This window comes from Aspergillus mulundensis (genome assembly GCF_003369625.1).
Source record: "Aspergillus mulundensis strain DSM 5745 chromosome Unknown scaffold_0, whole genome shotgun sequence".
NCBI classification, from domain to species: Eukaryota; Fungi; Ascomycota; class Eurotiomycetes; order Eurotiales; family Aspergillaceae; genus Aspergillus; species Aspergillus mulundensis.
This window is the reverse complement of record NW_020797888.1, coordinates 1,822,627-1,845,751: the sequence shown is the minus strand read 5'-3', so window position 1 is coordinate 1,845,751 and position 23,125 is coordinate 1,822,627. Positions and strand designations below refer to the sequence as shown.

General features: G+C 40.7%; 5 protein-coding genes across 5 annotated transcripts; 4 read left to right on the top strand and 1 right to left on the bottom strand.

Annotated features, from left to right (window-relative positions):
- Positions 1-6,551: 6,551 nt before the first annotated feature.
- Positions 6,552-9,608, top strand: DSM5745_00536 (uncharacterized protein; the record flags this gene model as incomplete). Its single annotated transcript, XM_026742552.1, has 5 exons — positions 6,552-6,702; positions 6,776-7,623; positions 7,655-7,910; positions 8,017-8,142; positions 8,200-9,608. The coding sequence occupies 5 exons, from the start codon at positions 6,552-6,554 to the stop codon at positions 9,606-9,608; spliced, it is 2,790 nt and encodes a 929-aa protein (XP_026608397.1).
- A 748-nt stretch (positions 9,609-10,356) lies between these two features.
- DSM5745_00535 (putative Pumilio-family RNA binding repeat protein) lies at positions 10,357-13,325 on the top strand (the record flags this gene model as incomplete). Its single annotated transcript, XM_026742551.1, has 7 exons — positions 10,357-10,470; positions 10,548-10,658; positions 10,714-11,859; positions 11,909-12,535; positions 12,636-12,915; positions 12,969-13,059; positions 13,109-13,325. 7 exons carry the CDS (start codon positions 10,357-10,359, stop codon positions 13,323-13,325), a joined length of 2,586 nt encoding a protein of 861 aa, XP_026608396.1.
- A 2,105-nt stretch (positions 13,326-15,430) lies between these two features.
- On the bottom strand, positions 15,431-16,600 carry DSM5745_00534 (TFIIH/NER complex subunit SSL1; the record flags this gene model as incomplete). Its single annotated transcript, XM_026742550.1, has 4 exons — positions 15,431-15,480; positions 15,563-15,879; positions 15,953-16,288; positions 16,374-16,600. 4 exons carry the CDS (start codon positions 16,598-16,600, stop codon positions 15,431-15,433), a joined length of 930 nt encoding a protein of 309 aa, XP_026608395.1.
- Positions 16,601-17,120: 520 nt separating this feature from the next.
- Positions 17,121-20,421, top strand: DSM5745_00533 (M1 family metallopeptidase; the record flags this gene model as incomplete). The annotated part of the gene is made up of 10 exons (XM_026742549.1): positions 17,121-17,155; positions 17,205-17,374; positions 17,445-17,869; positions 17,925-18,146; positions 18,208-18,325; positions 18,385-18,501; positions 18,563-18,588; positions 18,647-18,857; positions 18,917-19,760; positions 19,827-20,421. 10 exons carry the CDS (start codon positions 17,121-17,123, stop codon positions 20,419-20,421), a joined length of 2,763 nt encoding a protein of 920 aa, XP_026608394.1.
- Positions 20,422-21,250: 829 nt separating this feature from the next.
- DSM5745_00532 (Rab family GTPase YPT1) lies at positions 21,251-22,088 on the top strand (the record flags this gene model as incomplete). The annotated part of the gene is made up of 4 exons (XM_026742548.1): positions 21,251-21,386; positions 21,416-21,519; positions 21,571-21,798; positions 21,894-22,088. The coding sequence occupies 4 exons, from the start codon at positions 21,251-21,253 to the stop codon at positions 22,086-22,088; spliced, it is 663 nt and encodes a 220-aa protein (XP_026608393.1).
- Positions 22,089-23,125: the final 1,037 nt, after the last annotated feature.

The following is a 23,125-nucleotide window of genomic DNA, read 5'->3' as shown; positions in this document are numbered from 1 at the left end:
ACAAGCGGTATAAATAGTTATTATATTTTTAATTAATACCCTTAAAAATATATTTTATAAAAGCAGGATAACTAAATAATTTTTTTAAAAAAATATTAATATACTTTATATACTTATAGCCTTATAAAGATTTTTACCTAGCATGTATTATAAAAATAGCCTTATAAGTTTATATATATATAATAATTTAGGCTATATTAATAAAGCTATATTAATATACATGCCTTTATACTAGCACGAAAATTTAATATAATTTATAGTTAAATAATAGTTTAGTATTATTATAAAATAGTAATTTTAATAAAATTAATAGGCTAATAATTATAAAAAATCTTTTTAAATTATTTATTATATTTTTAAAAAGTATTATAAACTAGGCTTGCGCCTAATTTATAATACTTACCTTGCCTAAAGGTAAGGTATTTTATATTACCCTAGTAAGTAGCCCCCTAGCAGGGCAGGGCATGATAATAAAAAAAATATTTAATAATTATAAGTAAGTTAGCAGTAACCTTATAAATAAAAATTTTATAACTAAAAATATATATAGGTAAAAAGTAAAAAAAACTTTATATATATTAATAAATAAAAAAATTATAAGTAGGGAGGTAAAAATATTTACTAAATATTATAATAATATAATAACCCTAGTAAGCTATATATTAATATTATAAATATATATTATAAAAAAAAAACTAGTAAAAAAATAGCCAGGTGTTAAGTAAAACTTATTTATATTAATTAAAATTAAATTAAATATTAAGGCCTTTACTAGTAGCAAAAGGCAGGATAATAACTAGGCTAAAAGTAAAAATAAAAGTTATTTTATAAAATATTATTTATAAAAGTAAAAAAATTTTATTTTTAATTAACTATACGCAAGTTAGCTATACTTATAAAATAAAATTTATAAAAATAAAGTTAAAAATTTATAAAGTAAAGTTAAAAGCTTAAAGGTAAAGTTAAAAGCTTATAAATAGGTAGTTAAGGGCTTATAAGTAAGTAAAAATAAAAGCTTATAAGCAGGTAAAGTTAAGGGCTTGTAAGTAAGTAAAAATAAAAGCTTATAAATAAGTAAAAATAAGGGTTTATAAAAAAAATAAAAATAAGACTTTATTTTTATAAAAATTTAAAGCTTATAAAATATATTTTTTAAAGCTTAGGAGTTTATAAAACTTTTTTATAAAATATAATAGCTAAATAAGTAAATACTAGTATAAAAAAATATATAAAATATATAAAGTACCCAGCGGGAAGTAAGTAAAAATAAAAGATTTAAATATATAAATAGGTATTATATTATTTAAAATATTAAAAAATTTTATAAGCTATTTTAACTAGCAAGCTAGTAAAAAAAAGCTTGTAAAATATATTTATATAATAAAAAAATAAAAAGGGCTAATAAAAGGGTATACCTATAAAAAGCAGGCAGCTTATTTATAAAAAAAGTTATAAAAAAAAGAAATTAAACAAGAGCTTTAGTATTAAGCCTACTTAAAAAAAAAGCGCGGAATAATAATATTTTATAAATATTAAAGGTAATTATAACCTGCAAAAAAGTAAAAATATTATATATATTAATTTTTTTATAAGAATTACAAGAAAATAAATAAAGTAAAATTTAATTAAAAAAATAAAATATAGCTAGTATTCTTACATGGGCCTAGGCTATTAAAATAGTTATAAATTTTAAATAAATATACCTATAAAAAATTAATAATACTTATAAGCATGCTTATATTTTATATAAAATTTTAATACTATTAAAAAAAGGCTCCGCGAAATAAGACCTAATATATTTAAAAAAAAGTATTAATAAAATTAGCTATGCAAAGGAAAGGTACAGGCAAGATATACCTTTTTTTATTATATATAATAAAAAATTTTTTATAAAGGTTTTTTATATACTAGCAAGGGTTTTTTAAGAGTATCTTATAAACTATATATATATATTTATTTATTTATTTATAAGGCCTTAAGAAATCAAGGCCATAAAAAGGGGGGTAGTTATAAGGCCTATTATACTATATATAGCCCTTTTATAAAACTTAAAAATATTTATAAATAGCTTTACTTATAAATAACTAAGTTAGCCTTTAGGTGCTAATTTAATATATATTAAAAATATTTAGCCTTTGCAAGGCCAGAAATTTAAACCTTAGTATTAATCTTAATATTCCTACTTTTTTAAAATTATTATTTATAAACCTCTTTTTTAGGTATATTACACCCTATCACACTATTCGCAAATCCCTAAGGCCAAGGACCTTATAAATATAATTTTAATAGCCTAATAAAAAAGGATTAATTATAGCTGTACCTAGTGCTTTATAATTTAAAAAGTTAAAAAATAAGTTAGTTTTTAAAGCTATTTAAAAAGAAAAATATAACATGTACTATTATAATATTAGCCTTTTAATTTTTTAATTATAGCTAGAAATAATAAATAAGCTTTATAATAAAAAAAAGGTTTTTTAAATTAAGCTAAAAGCTAGGTATTATAAAAAGTTTTATAACTAACTTTATTACTAATAGCTTTTTAAATTTTAAAGCTATAATAATTTTTAAAAGCAAGGTTTACTAGTAAAAAAATACCTAACTTTTATACTAAGTATAAAAAGTTAAATTAGGTTTTTTAATAAGTAATTACTAGCGTGATAAGCACTTTTATACTACCTTTTTTTTATTTAATAGTTATAAATAGTGGCTAGTTATTTTAAAGCATTATAAAAAAACTAATAATATTTATAGCGCCCTTAAAAATTTTATAAGGCCTATAAAAAGTAAAAATATTTTTTATTAAAAGTTAAAGGCTACTCGTCACTTTGCTGAGCCTTTGGCAGACCCACTAGGCCGCCCCGGGGCCTAGTGGGTTAGCCACATAGTAATAATAATTTTAAATTAATAATAATTTTAATTAACATAAAGTTATTTAAACCACTATATTTTTACTAAATAATAAGTTTTTAATATTTTAAGTATATAAAAATAAAGCTAAGCTAATAGCTAATTTATAATTATAATATTAAATTATTAACTTTAAAACTACGCAAATAGTCGCGCCTTAAACTTTTTATAAAAATTTATTATTAAGGGCCACCTAATAACTTTAAAAAGTAATAATTTAATATTAAAGTAAAATATAAAGCTTTATAAAACGCTTTTATAATTAATAATAAATAATAATTTATTTAGTTTTTTTTTTAACTTTTTTAAAAATAATTTTATTATAATAACTAGCTTTATAATTATTTAAAAACTTTTTTTTAATATTTTTATATAATCCTAATTATTTTTTTTAAATGCCGTGTTAATTTCCTTAACTTTTTTTTATTATATTTTTTTTTAAAATTTTAATAATATAAAAGGTCTTGGTAGCCTTTTTTAACCTATTACTTTATTTAAGGTTTATAATATTTTTTAAAATGTTTTTTAAAATAATTATTTAACTTAATAATTTTAAAGGCAAGATTTACTACCTGGTATTACACGCCCTTAAAAATAGCTTTTATACTTAAAAAAAGCTTTAAATAACACTTGTTTATATTAGTTATTATCTAGCTAGTTATATAAGCCATATATAAAGTTATTAATAGCTTTTTTAAAAAAGTTTTTAATATTAAGTTTTTAATATTTAGCTTTTTACTAAATATTAATTCCTAATTTTTTTAAACCTTTGCAGGGTTTTTAATAACTTTATTTTTATTAAATATTTTTAAAGGGGTTTTTAGGTTTTTATAAGCCTTAATTACCTTTATTATTTTATTTATATTAATATTTTTTTAAGGCTGGTTTCCTCCTATCCCTTTATAATTATTTTAAAGATAAAAGTTTTGGCTTAAATAAAGGTAATATTATTTAAAAAGTAAACTTTATTATAATTATATTTATTTATTTAGGAGAGCTTGTTAACTATATTTATATAGTTTTTTTTAGTTATATAAAAGGGATTAAATTAAGCAGTTAAAAAATATAAGTTAAATAAGGTAATATTAAAAGTAATAAAATTTACTGCCTTTTTATAAACTAAGTAAATTTAATAATTATATAGCTTATATATTAATTAAAAAAAAAGGCGCCAGGTTTTTTTTTATTAAATAATAAAATAAAGGTTAAAATAATAAAGCTAAAAATAAGCTAATTTTTTATTAATATAGCCTATTTTACTAGTTTTAATTATAAAGGTATTATACCCCCTTAAAATATTTATTTTATTAAATTAATTTTTTATTTTTACATTTTTAGGGAATATTAAAAGCGGAGGAAGAATAAAGCTATTTTTAAATATATACTTAATAAAGGTAACTAAAACTTAAAATAATATAAAGTTAATAAAAAAAGTAAAATAAGAATAATATATATAAATAATTTTTATATACCTTTTTTACCCTATTTTAAAGCCAGTTTTATTTATATTATAAATATTTATATTTTAAATTTTTTAGCCTTAATAAGGTTTTTATAATATTTTATTTATTATATAATATTTTTAGCACGCTCTGCCTTAGCTTTTTATTAGTTTTTTTAAAAACTTATTTAATATAAAAAACTTTAAATATTTTTTTATAAAGTATAGCGCCTATATCTTGCTAACTAGTAATAATAAAAAGCCTTTTTTAATATAACTTATTTAAAAAATAGTATTAGCTATATATTTAATTTAGGTAGGATTTAACAAGGCGCGTAATTTATTATACTAAGTAATATAGGCTAATAAGACCTTTTTTTATATATTAATAAGGTGTTTTTTAAATTTTTAACATGTTATATAAAGCCTAGTTTTTTTTATTTATTTTTATAAATATTAATAATTAATCTAAAATTTATTTATAATTTTCCGTATATTTAGCTTAGGTTTAAAAATTTTTATAAAGTAGTAAAAAAAAGCGCTTTTTATAGTTTTAATTTATTTTTATTAAAATATGTTATAACAAAAATTAGTAAAGTAATAATTATTTAAAAATAGTATATATAATTAAAATTTATAATTATTATTACTTTAAGGTTATTATTACTATGTGGCTAACCTACTAGGCCCGGAGCGGCCTAGTGGGTTTGGCCGAAGGCTCAGCGGTGTGACAAGTATAAAAATTATAAAAAATAAAATATATATAAAAAAACTTAGCTTTACCTTAAAATTTTTTTTACATATTTTTTATAATATTATAAGCATTTATAAAAATTAAATTAATTTTTTTTAGTTAATATTATTAAGGCGTGTTAAATACCCTTTTTTATTAATAAGATATTTTTAAATTTAATCCTAAATTTATTTTATAATTTTCTTGCTTTTAAACTTTTTACCAGTATTTTTTTAAAAGTATAAAAAAAAATTATAAGTAAATATATTAAATAATAAGGTAATAACATGTTTAAAAAACTAATTTATAAATTTATTAATAATAATATTAAAATACTTAAAATTCTTAAGTTTTTTATTTACTATAAGGCATGTTTTATTATAATACTTATTTAATAAGTTATTTTTAAAAGTTTAATAATTCGCGGGGGCCTTAATTTTTTACTTTAAAAATAATAATTAAAAGTATAGGTTTTTATAAATTAAAAATAAAAGTTTACTAGTATAAATAGCTATAAAAAAAGTTTTTTATTTTTTACTTTTAATATATAATTTTAAAAAAGTTATTATTAGCTATATTACTTAGTGGGAGGCTAATTTAAATATTTTTTAAAAAAAATAGGTTTATTATTAAGTTATTTAAGGGTTTTAAGCCTTGCTGTAATATTAATATTTAATTTATATTTTTAAAAATTAATATAAAATTAAAAAAAATAAAAATTAAAAAAATACTTTGCTAGTTTAATATTTTATAAAGGTTTTTAACTTATAAATTATTATTAATTTAAAGCATTACGGTGGTTATAATTAAAAAATCTTAAATATTAAAGCTTTAAAAAAATATATATATTTATTATTAAAAAATATAAAAATATTAATATTTAGTGTTATTTACTTTTTTACTTAAGTAAAATATTTAGCACTTTAATTAGCTATAATTTAGGCTTAGCGTATTTTAATTAATTAATTAAAATCCACTTTTAATCACGTGAATATTAAATCTAATTATTAAGAAAAACTCTAACATTTTGTTGTGTTGGTCATATTTTATTTTATGACGACATTTTACCATCCCTACTCGCAACTTCACCAGTTACCAACTTACCAATTTCTGACGCCCGCAGTGAATCGGTGTGGTATCTACCCCATATCTAGAAAGCTATGTCAGGGAAGACCACGCAAAGTTCTTTGCTAATGCTAAGTGTCAATTTACTTGCGAACTCCTTGAAATTTAACAACATGCTGGTCAGTTTGTGGCGCCAAGATCATCTACCTAACTTACATATATATAAGGGTAACAACGTACTTCATTTTGAGGAAATCTACAAACTGTCTACCTTGCTTATCTAAACGGTATAGATTTTGAAGGCATACCTCACAGTGAGCCGATACCACGACCGTATCCCATTCATCTTTCATGAACTCCTTCTTCTTAAGAATGACGTACCGCTCATCCATGTTGTTCGCGAAGATGTCAATCATCGTAGCATTATGCGGCATAAGAGTGCTTAGCGAAGAGGGTTATATGATACCACCCCAGTATCCCCTCAATCACGAAGTCTCGAATGTTCAGTTCTCAGAGGAGTGGCAGGTCCTCGGTCCCTTTCAATGTGGAACAAGAGGTTCGTCCTTATGCAATCCAGCTTACTCTGTGGAGCAATAATATACCAACTCCAATTTGTATCCGATCCACAGAAGCCATATGGGGAGCAGATCCTCTAGAGTACAGGGGTGGATTCCGAAACCTGTCTTTTGATGAAAAAGCTGAATATGCAAGCCCCCTCTCGACTGACGGAAGGGTGAAATGGGGCCAGGCCTGGGCCAACGTCACAAATTCTCATGCCGGGCAGAGCAGGGCTGAACTGATGGTGGCCTTCCCGGAAGTAAATTGGCCATTCCTCCAGTCCGTCTATGGATGGTCTGCGAAGCAGTATCAGGCTTGGGCTCGCGGCTACCTGTACTTGCATGGCTCAAACCGCCAAGCAGTTGCGATCTTCACAGATGGTATTTTGGATTTATCCATCGACGGCAAACGACATTTCGGTGGCGATTTCTACAGCTACCGCAGGGCGCCTTTGGTATTGGACATTACACCTGGGGTGCATCTCGTCGAACTACGGCTTATCCGTGATGTTCGGGCTCTGGGTGGTCAAGGTGATCCAACGATCCATGTGGTGGTCGAATTGGAAATACGCTATGGTACGTTAACTATCGATGAGCGAAGCCTTCTGATACCTGAAGCTACTGAACAAAAACTTGGGAGCTCCTGGGCGTCTATAAACGTTCAGAACAATGCGCGCGAATGGGTAGAGATACTTTCACTCTACTCTCCTAATGTTGGTGTCAATATCCTGCTTGACTTCTGGATGCATGGTGACAGTGCCATGTACTTAGTTCTCCTTGGTGATCGAGGCCCCATTGCACCTTGCACCGTATCAGACTCGCCCACTGGCCTTTCGATTCACTGCTGGCAATCCGTCGAGCTTCGCGTCTCCATTCGAAGTTCGCTACAGGGTTGGCCAACAGGCGGCAATCCGAATTCAGTCATTTCCAGTCAAGTTTACCCAAAAACAGTTATTTCAGTCTCAGAGAATTACGTATGCCCACCCGGCGGGCATCATTTCCTATGCTATTCTACGTCCGCCTCCATTGCATTCTCCCTGTGCATCCATCAAGACCAACGCGTCTTTGCCCCTAATCATAGGGCTCCATGGTGCCGGTCTTGACGCTGATAGTGTGCAAGCCCGCGGAATGCTGGATGCTGCATATGGCATCTGTGCGTGGATGCTGTTTCCAAGCGGTGTCACTTCTTGGAGCGGAGATGACTGGCGTAAGTGCTTGGTTCCATAATTTTTTTTTGGCAACTTTGTCCCCGCATCATGCGACGTCTGAGCTACCCGTCAAAATGCCATTTTTATTAATTGCCTCGTCCTTAGATATATGGGGTGTTGGTGATATCAAAGCTGCTGTCAAAGCGATCCCTAACTGGATGAAAGCCGTTGGCTGGAGTGGCCCCGGCGCCTTGGTTGATGATTGGATGGTTATTGGGCATTCAAACGGAGGTAAAGGCAAACCTTGTTCTTATTTACCACTTCATCAGCTCAATTGACTGCTACCAGGGCAGGGAGTCTGGTATCTCATCACCCATTATCCGGATAATGTTTTCGCCGCTGCCCCTGTATCAGGGTACACTTCCATTGAAAGTAAGCCCCCAAATGCCATCTATCCCTGCTCGGGAGCACGTTCTGATGTTGCAGACTACGTGCCATATAACATGTGGCGGGACTCTGAACCACTGATCTCTTCCATCCTTCATCAATCGCGAGCGAGTTACAAGCACGAGCTTTTACTGGCGAATGCTGCAGGCATCCCAATATTGCAACAACACGGCTCACAAGATACAAATGTTCCCGCCTATCATTCGCGGCTCATGCATGCACTGCTCGAAGAAACTGACTGGTTATCTGAATACGTTGAATTACCCAATGCAGGCCATTGGTTTGACGGTGTGATGACAACTCCTCCACTGCTTAAGTTCTATGAAAGCTCGCTGCACTCGGCCAGAAATCGGATACCACCAACGTTCGCTATATATGTCCCACCCTCCGGAGACATGTCATCTAAGGGGGGAATATTCGTGGACCAGCTTCAGTCCCCCGACAGGCTCGGCCGATTGCATGTCACAATTGACGCCCAACAAAAGAAGTGGCATCTACAGACGCAGAATATTCACCGTTTTCACCTCTCAGCGAATGCATGCAATACCAAACCGCATATTGTCCTGGTTCTAGATGATATGAGCACCCACTTTGCAGTTGATCCAGCCCAGTGTGACTCCACATGGTATATAAGAGGTGCTGACGGTAACTGGATGCGCTCGAACCAGACTAGCTGGCGGTCCATGTCCCAAAGATATGGGCGCCAGGTAGGTGCGTTGGATGCTATTTTGCGCACTAATGGCCCGTTCACTATAAACATATGCTCGGCCAATGTCGAGAAAACGGCACTTCAAATTAGTCGCAACCTTCTACAATATTTTGCTGCTGATTCTCAGATTATAAAACGATGCGATCCATTTGACTCGGGCTACCCTGGCAATGTCATCACCATCTCGTTGGGCAATGAACTTCCGGCTCCAGTGATATCGTCATACCCCCTACGTGTTACTGATAATCGCATATATTTACATAGGTGCTTTCCAGCTCCAAGCAGCATTTACGCGTCCATGAATTTGACTTCTAGCATCAATTGCGGCAAATATTATATCAACCACGAACCTGCCATGGGTGCCTTGTTTCTCCGTCCTCTCTCCGACGAGAGACTGGAGCTGGTTGTGTGGGGTACTGATAGGGATGGGCTTGAGCAAGCTGCGCGCCTTGTGCCGACACTGACCGGAGCTGGCCAGCCAGAATTTCTAGTCCTTGGTGAAAGTTTCCAATGGAAGGGTCATGCGGGACTCCATGCTGCTGGTCATTTTGATAAGTTCTGGCAGATATCAGCGGGGTCATATATTGCCAATGGTATATAGAGCTCATGACCCCCCCATGCAGATCATGGGTCAACACGTTTGGACTGAGCCTAGTGCTCTAAATTAATAGTCGCCATCGAAAAATGCTCACTTTTTCTTTAATCACAACAGGACCCGTACATATTGTTAAGCCGGGGAACCACTCCAAAAATTGCTGGCTCTGCTTCGAGATGTGCCAACTATGTCTGTTTGACAGACTCGGATACGATGCCAAAATCCATTGGGGTGCATCTATCTAGTGGGCACAGAACTATTCTTCTCTTCGAAAGCCGTAGTCCACGTAGGGGTCGATCTATCGGGACAGTTTCCAGTTGAGCTCAATTTCTCCTTCCATTTTCAAGGCTCATCATTTTCCGTTCAGCTCTACCCCATCCGGCAGTCTCTATCCTTCCTTCTCTTTCGTTGCTTCTGTCGTTGCTTCCCAATTGCCTACCAGTACCTGCTTCTTGAATCTACCGTGTTGCTCTATCTGCTTGAATCTCTGTATCTCACGCTTTCTGATCTTTTTTCTAGATACTGCCATATATCCTCTGCTGTGCCTCCAGCAAACAGCAGTAAACGGCCCTCCTCTTCTCTGCATTATCTTTGACACATCTTCTTCAAGTTGCCATTCATTGCATGTAAGAGTGTTTGGATCTTGTGCAGCGTGCTTGTCTTTTGAACAACCTGATCTCAAGTTCTTTCTTTGTTTACTTTTCCCCAACCGTCAACTGGATTGACGACAACCCTCTGCGCCTGCCAACTCAATATGTCCTTGCTTTCAGCCGCCTCGCCCGAAACCGGCCGCAAAAATCCTGAAAGATCAACTTCCAACAGCGGGAATGTCGAAATCCACACATTATCTGTTGGGCGCGAAGTACCAGTAAGTCAATATACGCAGTAGACGGGTTCGCAGCGGACTGGACAAAGTGCCAATTTGGCTGACGAATAATCCTCAAGGGACAAAAGCATTCAAACACATGTATCAGTTCCCCCGACCCCCTTGCGACCTCGAAGCTTGGGAACCTTCAGTCTTCTGTCGGCCAGAAAAATGACAACCCTTCTAATAAGGTCAGGTTTTTGCCGCTCCTTTTCATCCATGGCAGAAGATGTCTGACAATCCCAGAAGCAGAAGTTGGAACATCCAAGCAATGCCGTGCCTCTGACGGGGAACTCCGAGATGGAGAGACTCCTGGCAAAACTCTCGCCGAAGCCACAGGTATCAGACACCAGGCCGACTGTGAACCAAGATATACTCTCAAAGCTGTCCGAGCAACAATTCCTTCTTGATCAACAAAAACATCTCATCGCAAAGAACAAGTTGGGTCCAGGAAGCTACGAGGAGCTTAACAAATATTCCAGCTTGTCACTGCTTCCGGATGCCAAGCAGGCTGCTAACTCAAAGGATGTTGCGAGTCTTGACGCTTTTGACCCCGACGCTTCCGAGCTGCTTCGCTTGAAACAAGAACTTCAGGCTGCTAATTCGAGAATCGCCCTACAGGAGCAGGAACTAGCACAAACTCGTGTTATCAAACACACTCTGGACCAGGCGCTTGGACCTCCATCAGAGGCTGACTTCAATGGGCGCGACATAAGCGAACAAACAATCAGCAATTTGCAAAGTGCTTTCAACGCCTCCATACCGACATCCCACCTACTCCAGGACGGTTGGAATACGCAGGAGGATTCACAGTCCGATATCTCAGATGCTCTCTCAGCTGGCGCGTACAATCGAGCTAGGGGTTTCTGGGGCCCTCATGCTCAGCAAGCTTACGGCGTGGGACTTAACTCGGATAAGGCTTATGTTGATAATAATTTATCCCTGCCTGGCACTTCTTTTGGTCAAGACTCGAGCAGGTTCTGGGGACCTTCGCCTACGGCTCCCGCTATCCCAGCAACCAATTCTTTCCAACCCCATCGTGTGCTTTCAGGCCCTTCTACGGCGCCTTGCAACTTTGACGGTCCATTCTCGGAAGATCAAGGTAGATATCTGCAAAGCTCAGGGTTTGGACCACGCCCTCCGACAGCTCAGCCGAGTCGCATCGGGTCATGCTTTCCTGGGGCAGGCTCTCCTTGGGGTACATTTGCTCCTAGCTCAGCCGACAGCCAGGGCTCTCGATCCCCGCCGAGTAAGCCGAACAGCACTTATCAACAAGTAGGATTATATCCTTTGCCCCCCTATCATCAGAGGGCTGTTGCACCTCCACTCTCCCCAACGGCGACCGAGTTCTCGACACCAAGTGGAAACTCAGTTCCCTGGGCAACCTCATCTGTGAGTCTTGCTCAACTATACTTTTGTGCACTCTGACTGACAGTTCAAGGTCGGTGGAAGCTCTATTCAAACGTACATATCGCCACTCGAACCACTCAATTATCGGCGACTGCTGGACAAGAATGTATCTTGTGATTGGAAATATATTGTTGACAAGATTGTTTGCAACAATGACCAACAAGCCTCGATATTCTTGCAGCAAAAGCTCAAGGTCGGCACAACCGAGCAGAAATTTGACATCATCGAAGCCATCATACAACAAGCGTACTCCCTCATGGTGAATCGATTTGGAAACTTCCTTGTCCAGCGTTGTTTTGAACACGGGACTCCTGAGCAGATCGTCGCAATTGCGAATGCCATAAAAGGCAACACTTTGAGCCTCAGCATGGACCCCTTTGGCTGCCATGTCGTCCAGAAGGCCTTCGACTGTGTGCCCGAAGAGCATAAAGCGATCATGGTACAGGAGCTTTTGCGCAGGATCCCTGAAACCGTGATCCACCGGTATGCGTGCCATGTATGGCAGAAACTTTTCGAGTTACGCTGGAGTGGTGAGCCTCCGCAAATTATGGCGAAGGTCAACGAAGCTCTGCGTGGGATGTGGCATGAAGTTGCACTGGGTGAGACCGGGAGTTTAGTAGTTCAGAATATCTTCGAGAATTGCGTGGAAGACGAGAAGGTATGTGAACGATTTGCCGTCACGTCCACACCTCCAACGACATAAGCTGCTGGCAACTCTGTGTCATTATGGCGGACCTCGAGCTGATTACTGCGTGTAGCGTCCTGCCATAGAAGAGGTTCTAGCAAAGATCGATGTGCTCGCTCACGGTCAGTTTGGGAACTGGTGCATTCAGCATATCTGCGAACACGGCGCTCCCCATGACAAAAGCCGCGCCATTGAACATATTCTTCTCTGGGCGGTGGATTACAGCATGGATCAATTTGCATCTAAGATCGTGGAGAAGTGTCTGAAGATTGGCGGCTCCGAATTCCTGGACCGCTACCTGTCTCGAGTATGTACCGGTCGTACAGATAGACCAAGGATGCCCTTGATTGACAGTAAGTCCATTTAGCTTCTTCCCCTCTCACGGACATAGCTCTGAACTCAGCAGTTGCTGGAGACCAGTACGGAAATTACCTCATACAGTGGATCCTTATGAATGCTGCGCCTCACCAACGGGAGCTGGTTGCAACTCATATTCGGTAAGTTTCCCTGTCGCAGCGGTTCTTTCCAGTCTAACCTTTTATTTAGAAAGCACATGGTTTCTTTACGTGGATCTAAATTCGGCTCCCGTGTGGCAATGCTTTGCTGCAACCTATCCCATACCACTCGCCCAGGACCTGGGACGGGCGTACAAATCGGTCGGTTCAACAACTTCAACGATGATCGATTCCAGGCACCCAGCCAACATGGAGGTCGCTTCAGCCGTGGAAGTCAGTGGAGCCCTAGCTACCCACCATTTCGTTAGAAGAGATAAGCAGAGACAAGCAACCGGAGTGTCGCACGATACCTGAAACATCTTGAAAGTACGAACCGGCACGACCGATCCAAGACATAGATTCGATCTTAGATGTGATTTGTGTGCATGAATGCCTCTCGAAGCAGACTTCGAGTTTTCCAGATTTACATGGTTGGTCGAAGCTGAAAGAGCCTGGCATCCCATGCCTCGGTGCTCATCTCATACACTCATCTCGTTGAACTCTTAGGCTCTTTACTGTTAATTTCCAGTGTCCACGCTTTTCATGTTCCTGCCCAAAGGGTGTTGACGGGGCTGTACTATTTTTCCAGAACGACTGTCTGCATCTTGAGGTGTACAGGGAAGGACGTACGGAAAGTCTACGTACAGCAGCCATATGCCCGCGTGGCACCTTGTTTGTTCTAGACAGGGCCGCTTGCCTATGCATATCCCTATTGACCAATTCTTCGTATTCATACACTCGGCTCTCTCTCAATACGCATGCTTTGTATCCAGCCCGTAAGTCATACGGAGTATGTTTTTCAGAGAATAATTTCATATTGCATTAGTCTTAAGCCAGAATGGAGCTACGTAGTCACAGCATGGTAGGGTAGCCGAAGGTTCAAGCGCCCTTTCGGTGAACTTAATGTTATAATTATCAAAATCCTCGTTCCTAATCAAGTGATTGAGATTAGACATTTCCCTCTTTCTCCCAAGGTTTCAATCTCCTGGGCTCCGCATTTGCAGCACCTTGACCTGTCAGAAGAGTGTTTGGTATCTGTTGGATTCCCGGGATCGGCTGACCAGTCGTAATAAGCTCAACGATATGAGCGAACGAGTTGGGATAGGCTGGCTCTTGTGAGGCGGGCGTTGATACTGGTCCTGCATTACCCGGCAAGGGTTGCGTAGGTGTAGTCGATAAGCGTGTTTCTCGCACCTCATTTATAGAGACATCCGAAGCAGGTCTAGATTCAAGCCAGGACTTGTAAGTCGCCCCGTTCAGCGGCGACGCGAGATTGTTCTTCCTAGTAGAAGAACCTCGGATTAACATGGATCGTGACATTCTGTAGGCCCAGGCTAGACAGGCATATAGTAGATAAATGGTATTTCCTCATGTTTCATACCTAGTAAAGTAATAACACTTCGCTTGCAGAACCAGATCATCATTGCGGCCTATCTCCTCTTCTGAGGCGGGCGTTCCAGAATGACCGAGTATTATGGCAAGGCCGCTTGCAAACTCACGGTCTGCCGCAAATGGATATGTCGTCAATTGTTCAAAAATATCATCTGCCTGCGGCTGTTGCGAGCCTGATTGCGCGCTGGGGGTGCCTGCGCGAGGAGGCGGGGAAGATTCCTCTAGCTCTGTGGCGGTATCCATAGGCGGTGCCCGTCTAGTTCTCTTGCTTTCTTCGATAATTCAGAATAATTGTCCTTGAGCGTCGAGGACCGATCGCGGGTTGTTTCAATTAACTGGGCTCTTGAAGATTAATATATAGGAGGTTCTCTAAAATAGTGGATTTGAAGTTCGCGGAGAAAGCTAGAATTAGCCGAGGTCCTCTTGACTGGGCTCAACAGAGCATCTCAAATGGGCTGTGTTGCTTGATGGTTATGTGATCTTTTTAAATGGGTAGAACACACGTCCCGAAGAAGAATTCCTGAAGATCTTAGTGGTCATTGATGCATCGCTGGAAATCGGTGGCATCAAAGCACCCAGTTTCGGATTATATAGAGCTTCTTTCAGTCGTATTGTATAGAACACTTTTACCTTGAGGTATCCATTTGATCTAGGCCGTCTTGGCCTCTAGGTACATCATCCTGGAGATGGTGTGCAACCCTGCTCTGACACCCAGGACAATTGTGTACCACTTCATGAGCAAAGAGGTCACAGTCAATACAGAAATGGTTGTGGCACACTGTGCATTCGTAACGGCTGCTTACACTCATTCCCTTGGCGAGGTTCTCAGTTGCCTGCTGTTGCTCTTCTGGAGGAACAGCAGGGAAAGGGATACCGCATGCGAAGCAAGTCGTGCTGCGGCTTGCACGCCGCCAAGGAACTTCAACCCAGTTCATTAGAGGGAATAAATGGTGGTACGACCGAGCGAGATGAGTTGATAAAATCAAAGTAAGACCGCAAGATGGGCACTCAGCAGGAAGACCACAAACTTTGCTGTTGCACCGTGAACATAGGTACCCCCCGGACATGGGATTAGAGTGACATGCGCAAAGAGAAGGGAAAGGTTCAATAGTACGTGATGGGAATCCCATCATCAGAAGTGAGCTTGTGGATTGTTTTTGGGAATATGTGGCTGGTGGAGTTGTTACGTCCATCACTAATTCTCGAAAATGCTGCTCATTAAGGGCCACGCCGTAGTAGATGTCATCGCCGCCGTTTGTCTTTGAGCATAGCTCACGGCAGATTGCCACCTGGGCAGCAAGACCCACTACTGAAACCCGAATATTGTCATCGATCAGTGTAATAATTGTTTGGTGGATGTCACCGGGGTCGGAAGAGAGCAATGAGCCGAAGACGATGAGTATTTCACGAGTCCCGTGGCTGGGGGTATGACTGCAGGAAGACAGCGGTCAGTACTTGGCACAGAGTCAGGCTAGCCGTGTCTCCAAATCTGGAAGAAACCTACAATAGTGCGCCTCTGGCCATTTCAAGCCCATTCTGCAGACTTGGAAGGCCTTTTGGATCTTGACTCCTCAAGTCCCGTATTGCGCTAATATGCTCTGTGGGATTCCCGCTCATGTCGCTGATCCGTAGTGCAAGGCCATCTCTCAAACCTATAACACCAATTTGAGATATGGGGTTCTGCTCAAAGAACTCCCTCACGAATTCTTGGGCATATCGTAGAGTCAGAAGATACCGTGTCGGCCGTAGGTCTTTTTCCATCATTGACTGTGATAAGTCCAGGATCAGGATTATATGGCGTATGATACCACGTTGGAGCGGTGTTGTGTCCTTTAGGAGCCTTCATTACAGGGAATCAGCACAGCGTCTTGAAAGCCAACCGCCGTGGCAATGCCGACTTTGACCGGAGACCAAGACCGACTCACCTCTTTCTTTTGCTAGCTTCCAATAGTCCTCCCACTGTCGAGCTGATCGTGCCATCTGCACCTTCAACCAAGGTCTCCCACGTTCGCGAAAGCTCAAACTCCGCTCCACCCTTCTGTCTCCTCCGCTTTGAGGCCAGGCCTCCCGGGTCTCGTGACCGTGAGACAATATTGTCGTCGCCTTCGTCCTCTGAGATGCTGCCAATATACTCATCATCAGAATCTGCCATTTTGTGTGGGAAGCGCTATGCGGGAGGCTTGAGTTTCGCCTCTGATTTTCAATTGCCCTGAGAGTACGGAGTAGGATCGGCAGAGAAAGGTCCAAGCTCCTCCGCCTGACGTATCTACCGTGGATTTTGCTTTCAGAAGTACGAAGTACATACAAACGAACACAGTAAGAAAGTCAGTCTTATGCGCTCTTCCAATGTGCGACATAATAGTGAAACTCTTCTTCATATAGCTTTTGGAAAAATTACTACTTTTTTTCCGACGATAACCGCTGAAGTGGTTGACTAGATGTGGGGGAGACGCAGCATCGCGTCAACCAGATGCGCTGGGCTCCATTGCCTGCCTGTGCCTCGAGTTTATCGACCCTTTCGACCAGTATCGTCTCTCAGCCGACCCCTCTCCCCATCCCACCCGATTTCTCGCTCCCGCCTCCATCTTTCATCCCGCACACTCTTGGCTTGTTCGCTCAGGCCAGTTTTATCAATAACCACGACAAGACACTGCTCTTCTGAAGTTCGCGCAATGGCATCAAAGGATAGGGATACCCTTCCCAGCGTGTGAGTTACAGTCGCCGATTCGGCGGTCTTGAGTTAATCGTAACCATAGGGTCAAACCTGCGCATTATGGTATCTCTCTCTTCGACCTACAGCTCGGTGGCTCGTGGCGCTACAAGGGGGTTGTCAAAGTTACCTCCAAGGTCAATGGTCTCACCAAGGAAGTAGCACTCAATTCAAAAGAAATTGAAGTACAACACGCGGAGGTTCTAGGATCAAATGGTACGTGGTGTTGCAATTCCACTAAGCTTTGATCTCCTGGCGATTTCCACTGACGACGGCGCTATTGTAGGCGTGCAATTGGCGAAATCGTCTGAGATTACCTACGACCGGAAATCGGAGCGTGTGATACTCAAGTTCCCCGAGGATCTCCCCCAGTCTGAAATTGTTATCTCTATCGCGTTCACCGGCACCATGAACAATGCTATGGCTGGGTTCTACCGCTCAAAGTATAAGCCCGCCACCGAGCCGACTCCTGATACGCCCAAGGAAGGAGACTTTCACTATATGCTGAGCACTCAGTTTGAGTCTTGTGATGCTCGCAGGGCATTCCCTTGCTTCGATGAGCCGAACCTGAAGGCTACGTTTGATTTCGAAATCGAAGTACCCAAAGGTCAAACGGCTATCAGCAACATGCCAGTCAAGTCTGAGAGAGAGGGTTGCAAGCCCGAGCTCAAGGTGGTTTCTTTCGACACAACCCCAGTGATGAGCACCTATGTTCGTATTCATCTTTTCTGGAAACCGGCATTCACTAACGTATTTTCCCTCCCAGCTCCTGGCCTGGGCGGTTGGTGACTTTGACTACGTTGAGGCCCTTACCGAGCGCAAATACCAGGGCAAGAGCATCCCCGTTCGTGTCTACACAACAAAAGGACTCAAAGAACAAGCGCGGTTTGCTCTTGAATGCGCACATCGGACTGTTGACTATTTCTCGGAGGTGTTCGAAATTGAATACCCTCTACCTAAGGCAGATCTCCTAGCAGTTCACGAATTTGTAAGTGTTTCTCTCCATGTCATGCTGATTGCCGACTATGTAGCCTTTCTAACCAATCTAGGCCATGGGAGCTATGGAGAATTGGGGTCTTGTGACATACCGCACCACTGCTGTTCTGTTTGACGAGGGCAAATCAGACACTCGCTATAAGAATCGGATTGCTTACGTCGTAGCGCATGGTGAGTTTTCGGTTAGCCTAGTGAAGATGTCAGAGCCTAGCTGACCTAGGATGTACAAGAACTTGCACACCAGTGGTTCGGCAACCTCGTAACAATGGATTGGTGGGATGAGTTGTGGTTGAATGAGGGCTTTGCTACTTGGGTTGGGTGGCTTGCTGTCGACCACTTTTATCCAGGTGAGTCAGTCCTCGTCTCGTGCCCACGGTGCTGAAAAAGTGTGGCTTACGCCGCGTACAGAATGGAATATTTGGTCACAGTTTGTGGTACGCAACTCTCGAGGTAAATCAATAAGTCGCAACACGTATATTGACTGCTACACAGGCTGAAGGTGTTCAACAAGCGTTCCAGCTCGATTCGTTGCGTGCATCTCACCCGATTCAAGTACCCGTCAAAAACGCCCTAGAAGTTGATCAAATCTTTGACCACATCAGCTATCTCAAGGGGAGCTCTGTCATTCGCATGTTAAGCACCCATCTGGGACGAGAGACTTTCCTTCGTGGCGTGGCCCAGTATCTTAAGACTCACGCATATGGTATGCCTAGCACCAACGGCTTCTTTTCTTTGTCATAGCCATTAAAAGATTTCCTACAGGCAATGCTACTACCAACGATCTCTGGTCTGCTCTCAGCCAAGCATCGAGCCAAGACGTTAACAGTTTTATGGTAAGTGGCGATCAACCTTACGGAGGTGATAGGCTCTCTAACAGTATCTTCGAGGATCCCTGGATCCGCAAGATTGGATTCCCAGTTGTCACCGTCGCGGAAGAAACGGGCCAATTGGAAGTTCGCCAAAATCGCTTCCTCTCGACTGGTGACGCCAAACCCGAGGAAGATCAGACAACGTGGTGGATTCCGCTCAATATCAAGTCGGGCCCTGAATTTGCTGCGCAGGAGCCTCGTGCCCTCGTTTCCAGATCGGACACTGTCCAGGGCATTGGGCAAGATTCATTCTATAAAATCAACAAGGATCTCGCGGGATTCTATCGAACCAACTATTCTCCCAGCAGACTGGAAAAGCTCGGTCAATCACTAGGCTCTCTAAGCACTGAGGATAAGATCGGCTTGATTGGCGACGCTGCTGCTCTGGCTGTATCTGGCGAAGGCAGTACCGCGGCATTGTTGTCTCTTCTGGAGGGTTTCAAGAATGAAAAAAACTATTTGTTAGTTACCTTTCCCCTTGCCATATTCTATGGTTTGCGGCCTTTTGTTGATGTATCCCCTAGGGTTTGGTCGCAGATTTCGTCTTCCGTCGGCAACCTACGGTCCGTATTTTCGCAAAATGAAGAAGTGGCCGAGGGTCTAAAGGCTTTTGCCCGTGAATTGTCGTCCACTGCGGCGAACAAGATAGGCTGGGAGTTCAAGTCCGGCGAGGATTATCTCACAGGCCAGCTGCGGAAACTCTTGATTGCGATGTCAGGTCTTGCAGGAAACGAAAGGTACGGACTTCCCTGTTCACTTCTATGCCTTGTGTGTTGTGAAATTTGACTAACTCGATCTCTCAGAATTGTTTCCGAAGCCAAGAACCGCTTTGAGCTTTGGGCAACCGCAAAGGACCAGAGTGCTATCCACACAAATCTCCGCTCCACGATCTTCAGTATTGCTGTATCTGACGGTACCAAGGCCGAGTACGACTCGGTAAAAAATGAATACCTCAGTACCGATTCCGTCGATGGCAAGGAAATCTGCTTGGGTGCACTTGGACGCACGAAGGATGCTGCACTGGTCAATGATTACCTTGACTTTGTGTTTTCGGACAAAGTTGCCATTCAGGACGTGCACAATGGGGCAGTCTCCTTAGCTGCCAACACCAAAGTTCGCCACCTACTGTGGGAATATTTGAAGAAGAACTGGGACGCCATTGAAGCGCGCCTCTCAGCGAACAATGTTGTTTTCGAGCGCTTCGTGCGAATGGGCTTCTCAAAGTTTGCGGATCGCAAGACAGGCGCGGATATCGCTTCCTTCTTCCAAGACAAGGATACCAATGCATACGATCGCGCCTTGGTGATTGTGGCAGACAGTATTCGAACCAACGCTAATTACAAAGAAAGGGACGAGAAGCAGGTCCTGAAATGGCTTCAGGAGCATGGCTATGCTTGATGAAAAAAATCAGTGTTGTATACGAGCTCTGTCGTTATGGAAGGAGCATGGCAATCCTTCGGTATAACATCTATCCTCTTAGATCAAATATGTGTTGGTCGATCAAAATAGTATACTTGCTCACTGCCCTTACTCCCTTGCTTGACCTGACGTTTGTGGGAAACGCGCTTGTCTCCTGAGTAGTATTAGCTTGAATAGCAGGACTACCAGGCCCCACAATCTGCACATATTTATCTACATGCTTAGTCTACTTGTAGATATTCTCTAGGGGCAAGCTGGACTTTGGCGCAGGGACGGGTAACTGTCCAACGGGGTCTTGGGCTATTTTTGAATGGAACACTAAGCCGAACTTGGTCATAGGCTGACGGGTCCCGGGGCTGGGCAGAACGTGAAACGGTCACAGGCTACCTGCACGCTGGGCTCCTTTGCTCTCCTGCACTTAGCAACACCCACCGCCAAAGTCCATCCTGGCTGACACTGCTACGTTTACATCACTTGGACTTTGCTTTTCTGTCTTGCCGCGGAAACTGTCTCCTGTTTAGCCAACTCCTTTTCTATCCAAGAATACCCCGTCTATAACAATCAAGATGAACCCTGAGTGGTAAGTTGCTTTGCGTGTCTGCCTGCGCTTTTGACGGTGTCCCAAAAGTCCCGCTCTTGCTTTGTTGAAGGGACATGGGGTTCGCCTTCGTCTTTCAGTTGGCCTCGTCTCTACGCATGCCTGCTCTTTTACCTCTATTCGGCTGGCTAATGTCTTCACTACTTAGAGTACTCCATAGCAGACTTTCCGAAAGATCGAGTACTTTTTTTACTCCAGCGGCCTAACTCTATGGACAGATACGATTATCTCTTCAAGCTCCTGCTCATAGGAGACTCCGGCGTTGGAAAGTCCTGTTTGCTTCTTCGATTTGCCGATGACACCTATACAGAAAGCTACATCTCCACCATCGGTGTGGATTTCGTGCGTATACCCCTGTTATCAATCATTTATCAGGTGTCCTTGTGACAGTTGTTCTAGCGAGTAAATCGAACTCTGACACTTCTCAAAAGAAAATCCGTACTATTGAACTTGACGGCAAAACAGTGAAGCTCCAGATTGTATGCGGAGCCTACCCAGCTGCGCTCGGATAATGCTGACGGAGTATATAGTGGGACACCGCAGGCCAAGAACGCTTCCGAACCATCACCTCATCTTACTACCGTGGGGCTCATGGAATTTGCGTTGTATACGATGTCACCGATATGGACTCTTTCAACAACGTCAAGCAGTGGCTCCAGGAGATCGATCGTTATGCAACAGAGGGTGTCAACAAACTGCTCGTGGGCAACAAGAGCGATATGGAGGACAAGAAAGTTGTGGAATACACTGTTGCAAAGGTCGGTAGCTATCTCCCTGTTATGAACTGTTAATCGGCGCTCCTTTTCTCCTTGTTATCCCGGCAACTCGTCTGACTTGCTTGTGTGCCTTTTAGGAGTTCGCCGATAGCCTTGGAATCCCGTTTTTGGAGACATCCGCAAAAAACGCGTCGAATGTCGAACAGGCTTTTTTGACCATGGCCAGACAGATCAAGGAGCGTATGGGCACTGCGACCGTGAACAACAAGCCGACAGTGCAAGTCGGCCAGGGCCAGGGTGTCCAATCGGGATCCGCTGGGGGCTGCTGTTAGACGAATCATGAACCAAAAACCAGTATTGCTGAACTGCTCCTTTGGTAGTCAAGACAGGGCATAGAAAAGCATTTACAGGGTCCGGCATATGGCCTGTAAAGCTCGGGGTCTCTGTCTGTCCCCTAATCACAGAACGAACGAACGGTGTTGATCGATTTTAATCACCTGGGAACAACCAGGTTGGGGTCTATCTGTTCTCCGCCATGCTTAGCCGGTCTGCTACGCGTTGTCTTTATACAGGAACACTTTTTAAGGGTTAGCACCTCATCTCTCTGCTTGCTTCTGACCCCGATATTTGTTTCTTGTCCCTTTCTGCTTAGTTTCTGTTTTCGCGACTTTTTTCTGGCATCTTTACTATTATTTCCTCATGTTTCTTTTAGGTTGGATTCCTCGCGTATCTTGTCAGGCTCAATTAATAGGGAACGCATGAATGGCTTGGGCATTTGCCGTCTTAGTAGATCAGAGGTTGTAAATCTTGTTAGGCTGAACTGAGAATCGGCGCCCTCTTCCTTTCATTGCCGATCCTTCTTGGTTCATGCTTACGCCGAACTTAGGATATCGCAGACTTGCCGACGCGATCACATGCAGAATAGTAGCTAAGTACTCCATAACTTTAGCCCAATTTTCTATTCCTTAGGAGCAGGGAATCGAACTACAATCTGCGAGGAGGAGGCACCCGATAAGAGGAAAGCCAACTTCGGCCAGATAGTACTAAATGGTGGGAAAGTCTGCGGGCGTCTACGCCGTCTAGGCTCTAACCATTCTGAAATCCGGCCACAATACTGAATGTACAAACGCAGTCAAGGTAACAATTAGGATAACACGGATTTCGTGACCGTGTTCTAAACTATGCTGGCCGGTCTTGTATCATCAGCCCCCCTACCAAATGGCTGCGGCTCTATGGTTATATTCAGCCGAGGTATAGGATCCGGTAAACGTCATCAGATGGATCATCGATCCCCAATTATTATCGAACCCGGTCCGAGCATCTCCAAAGTCAGTTCGACCGCGCCCTTTCCTTTCGTTCCGATTGTTAT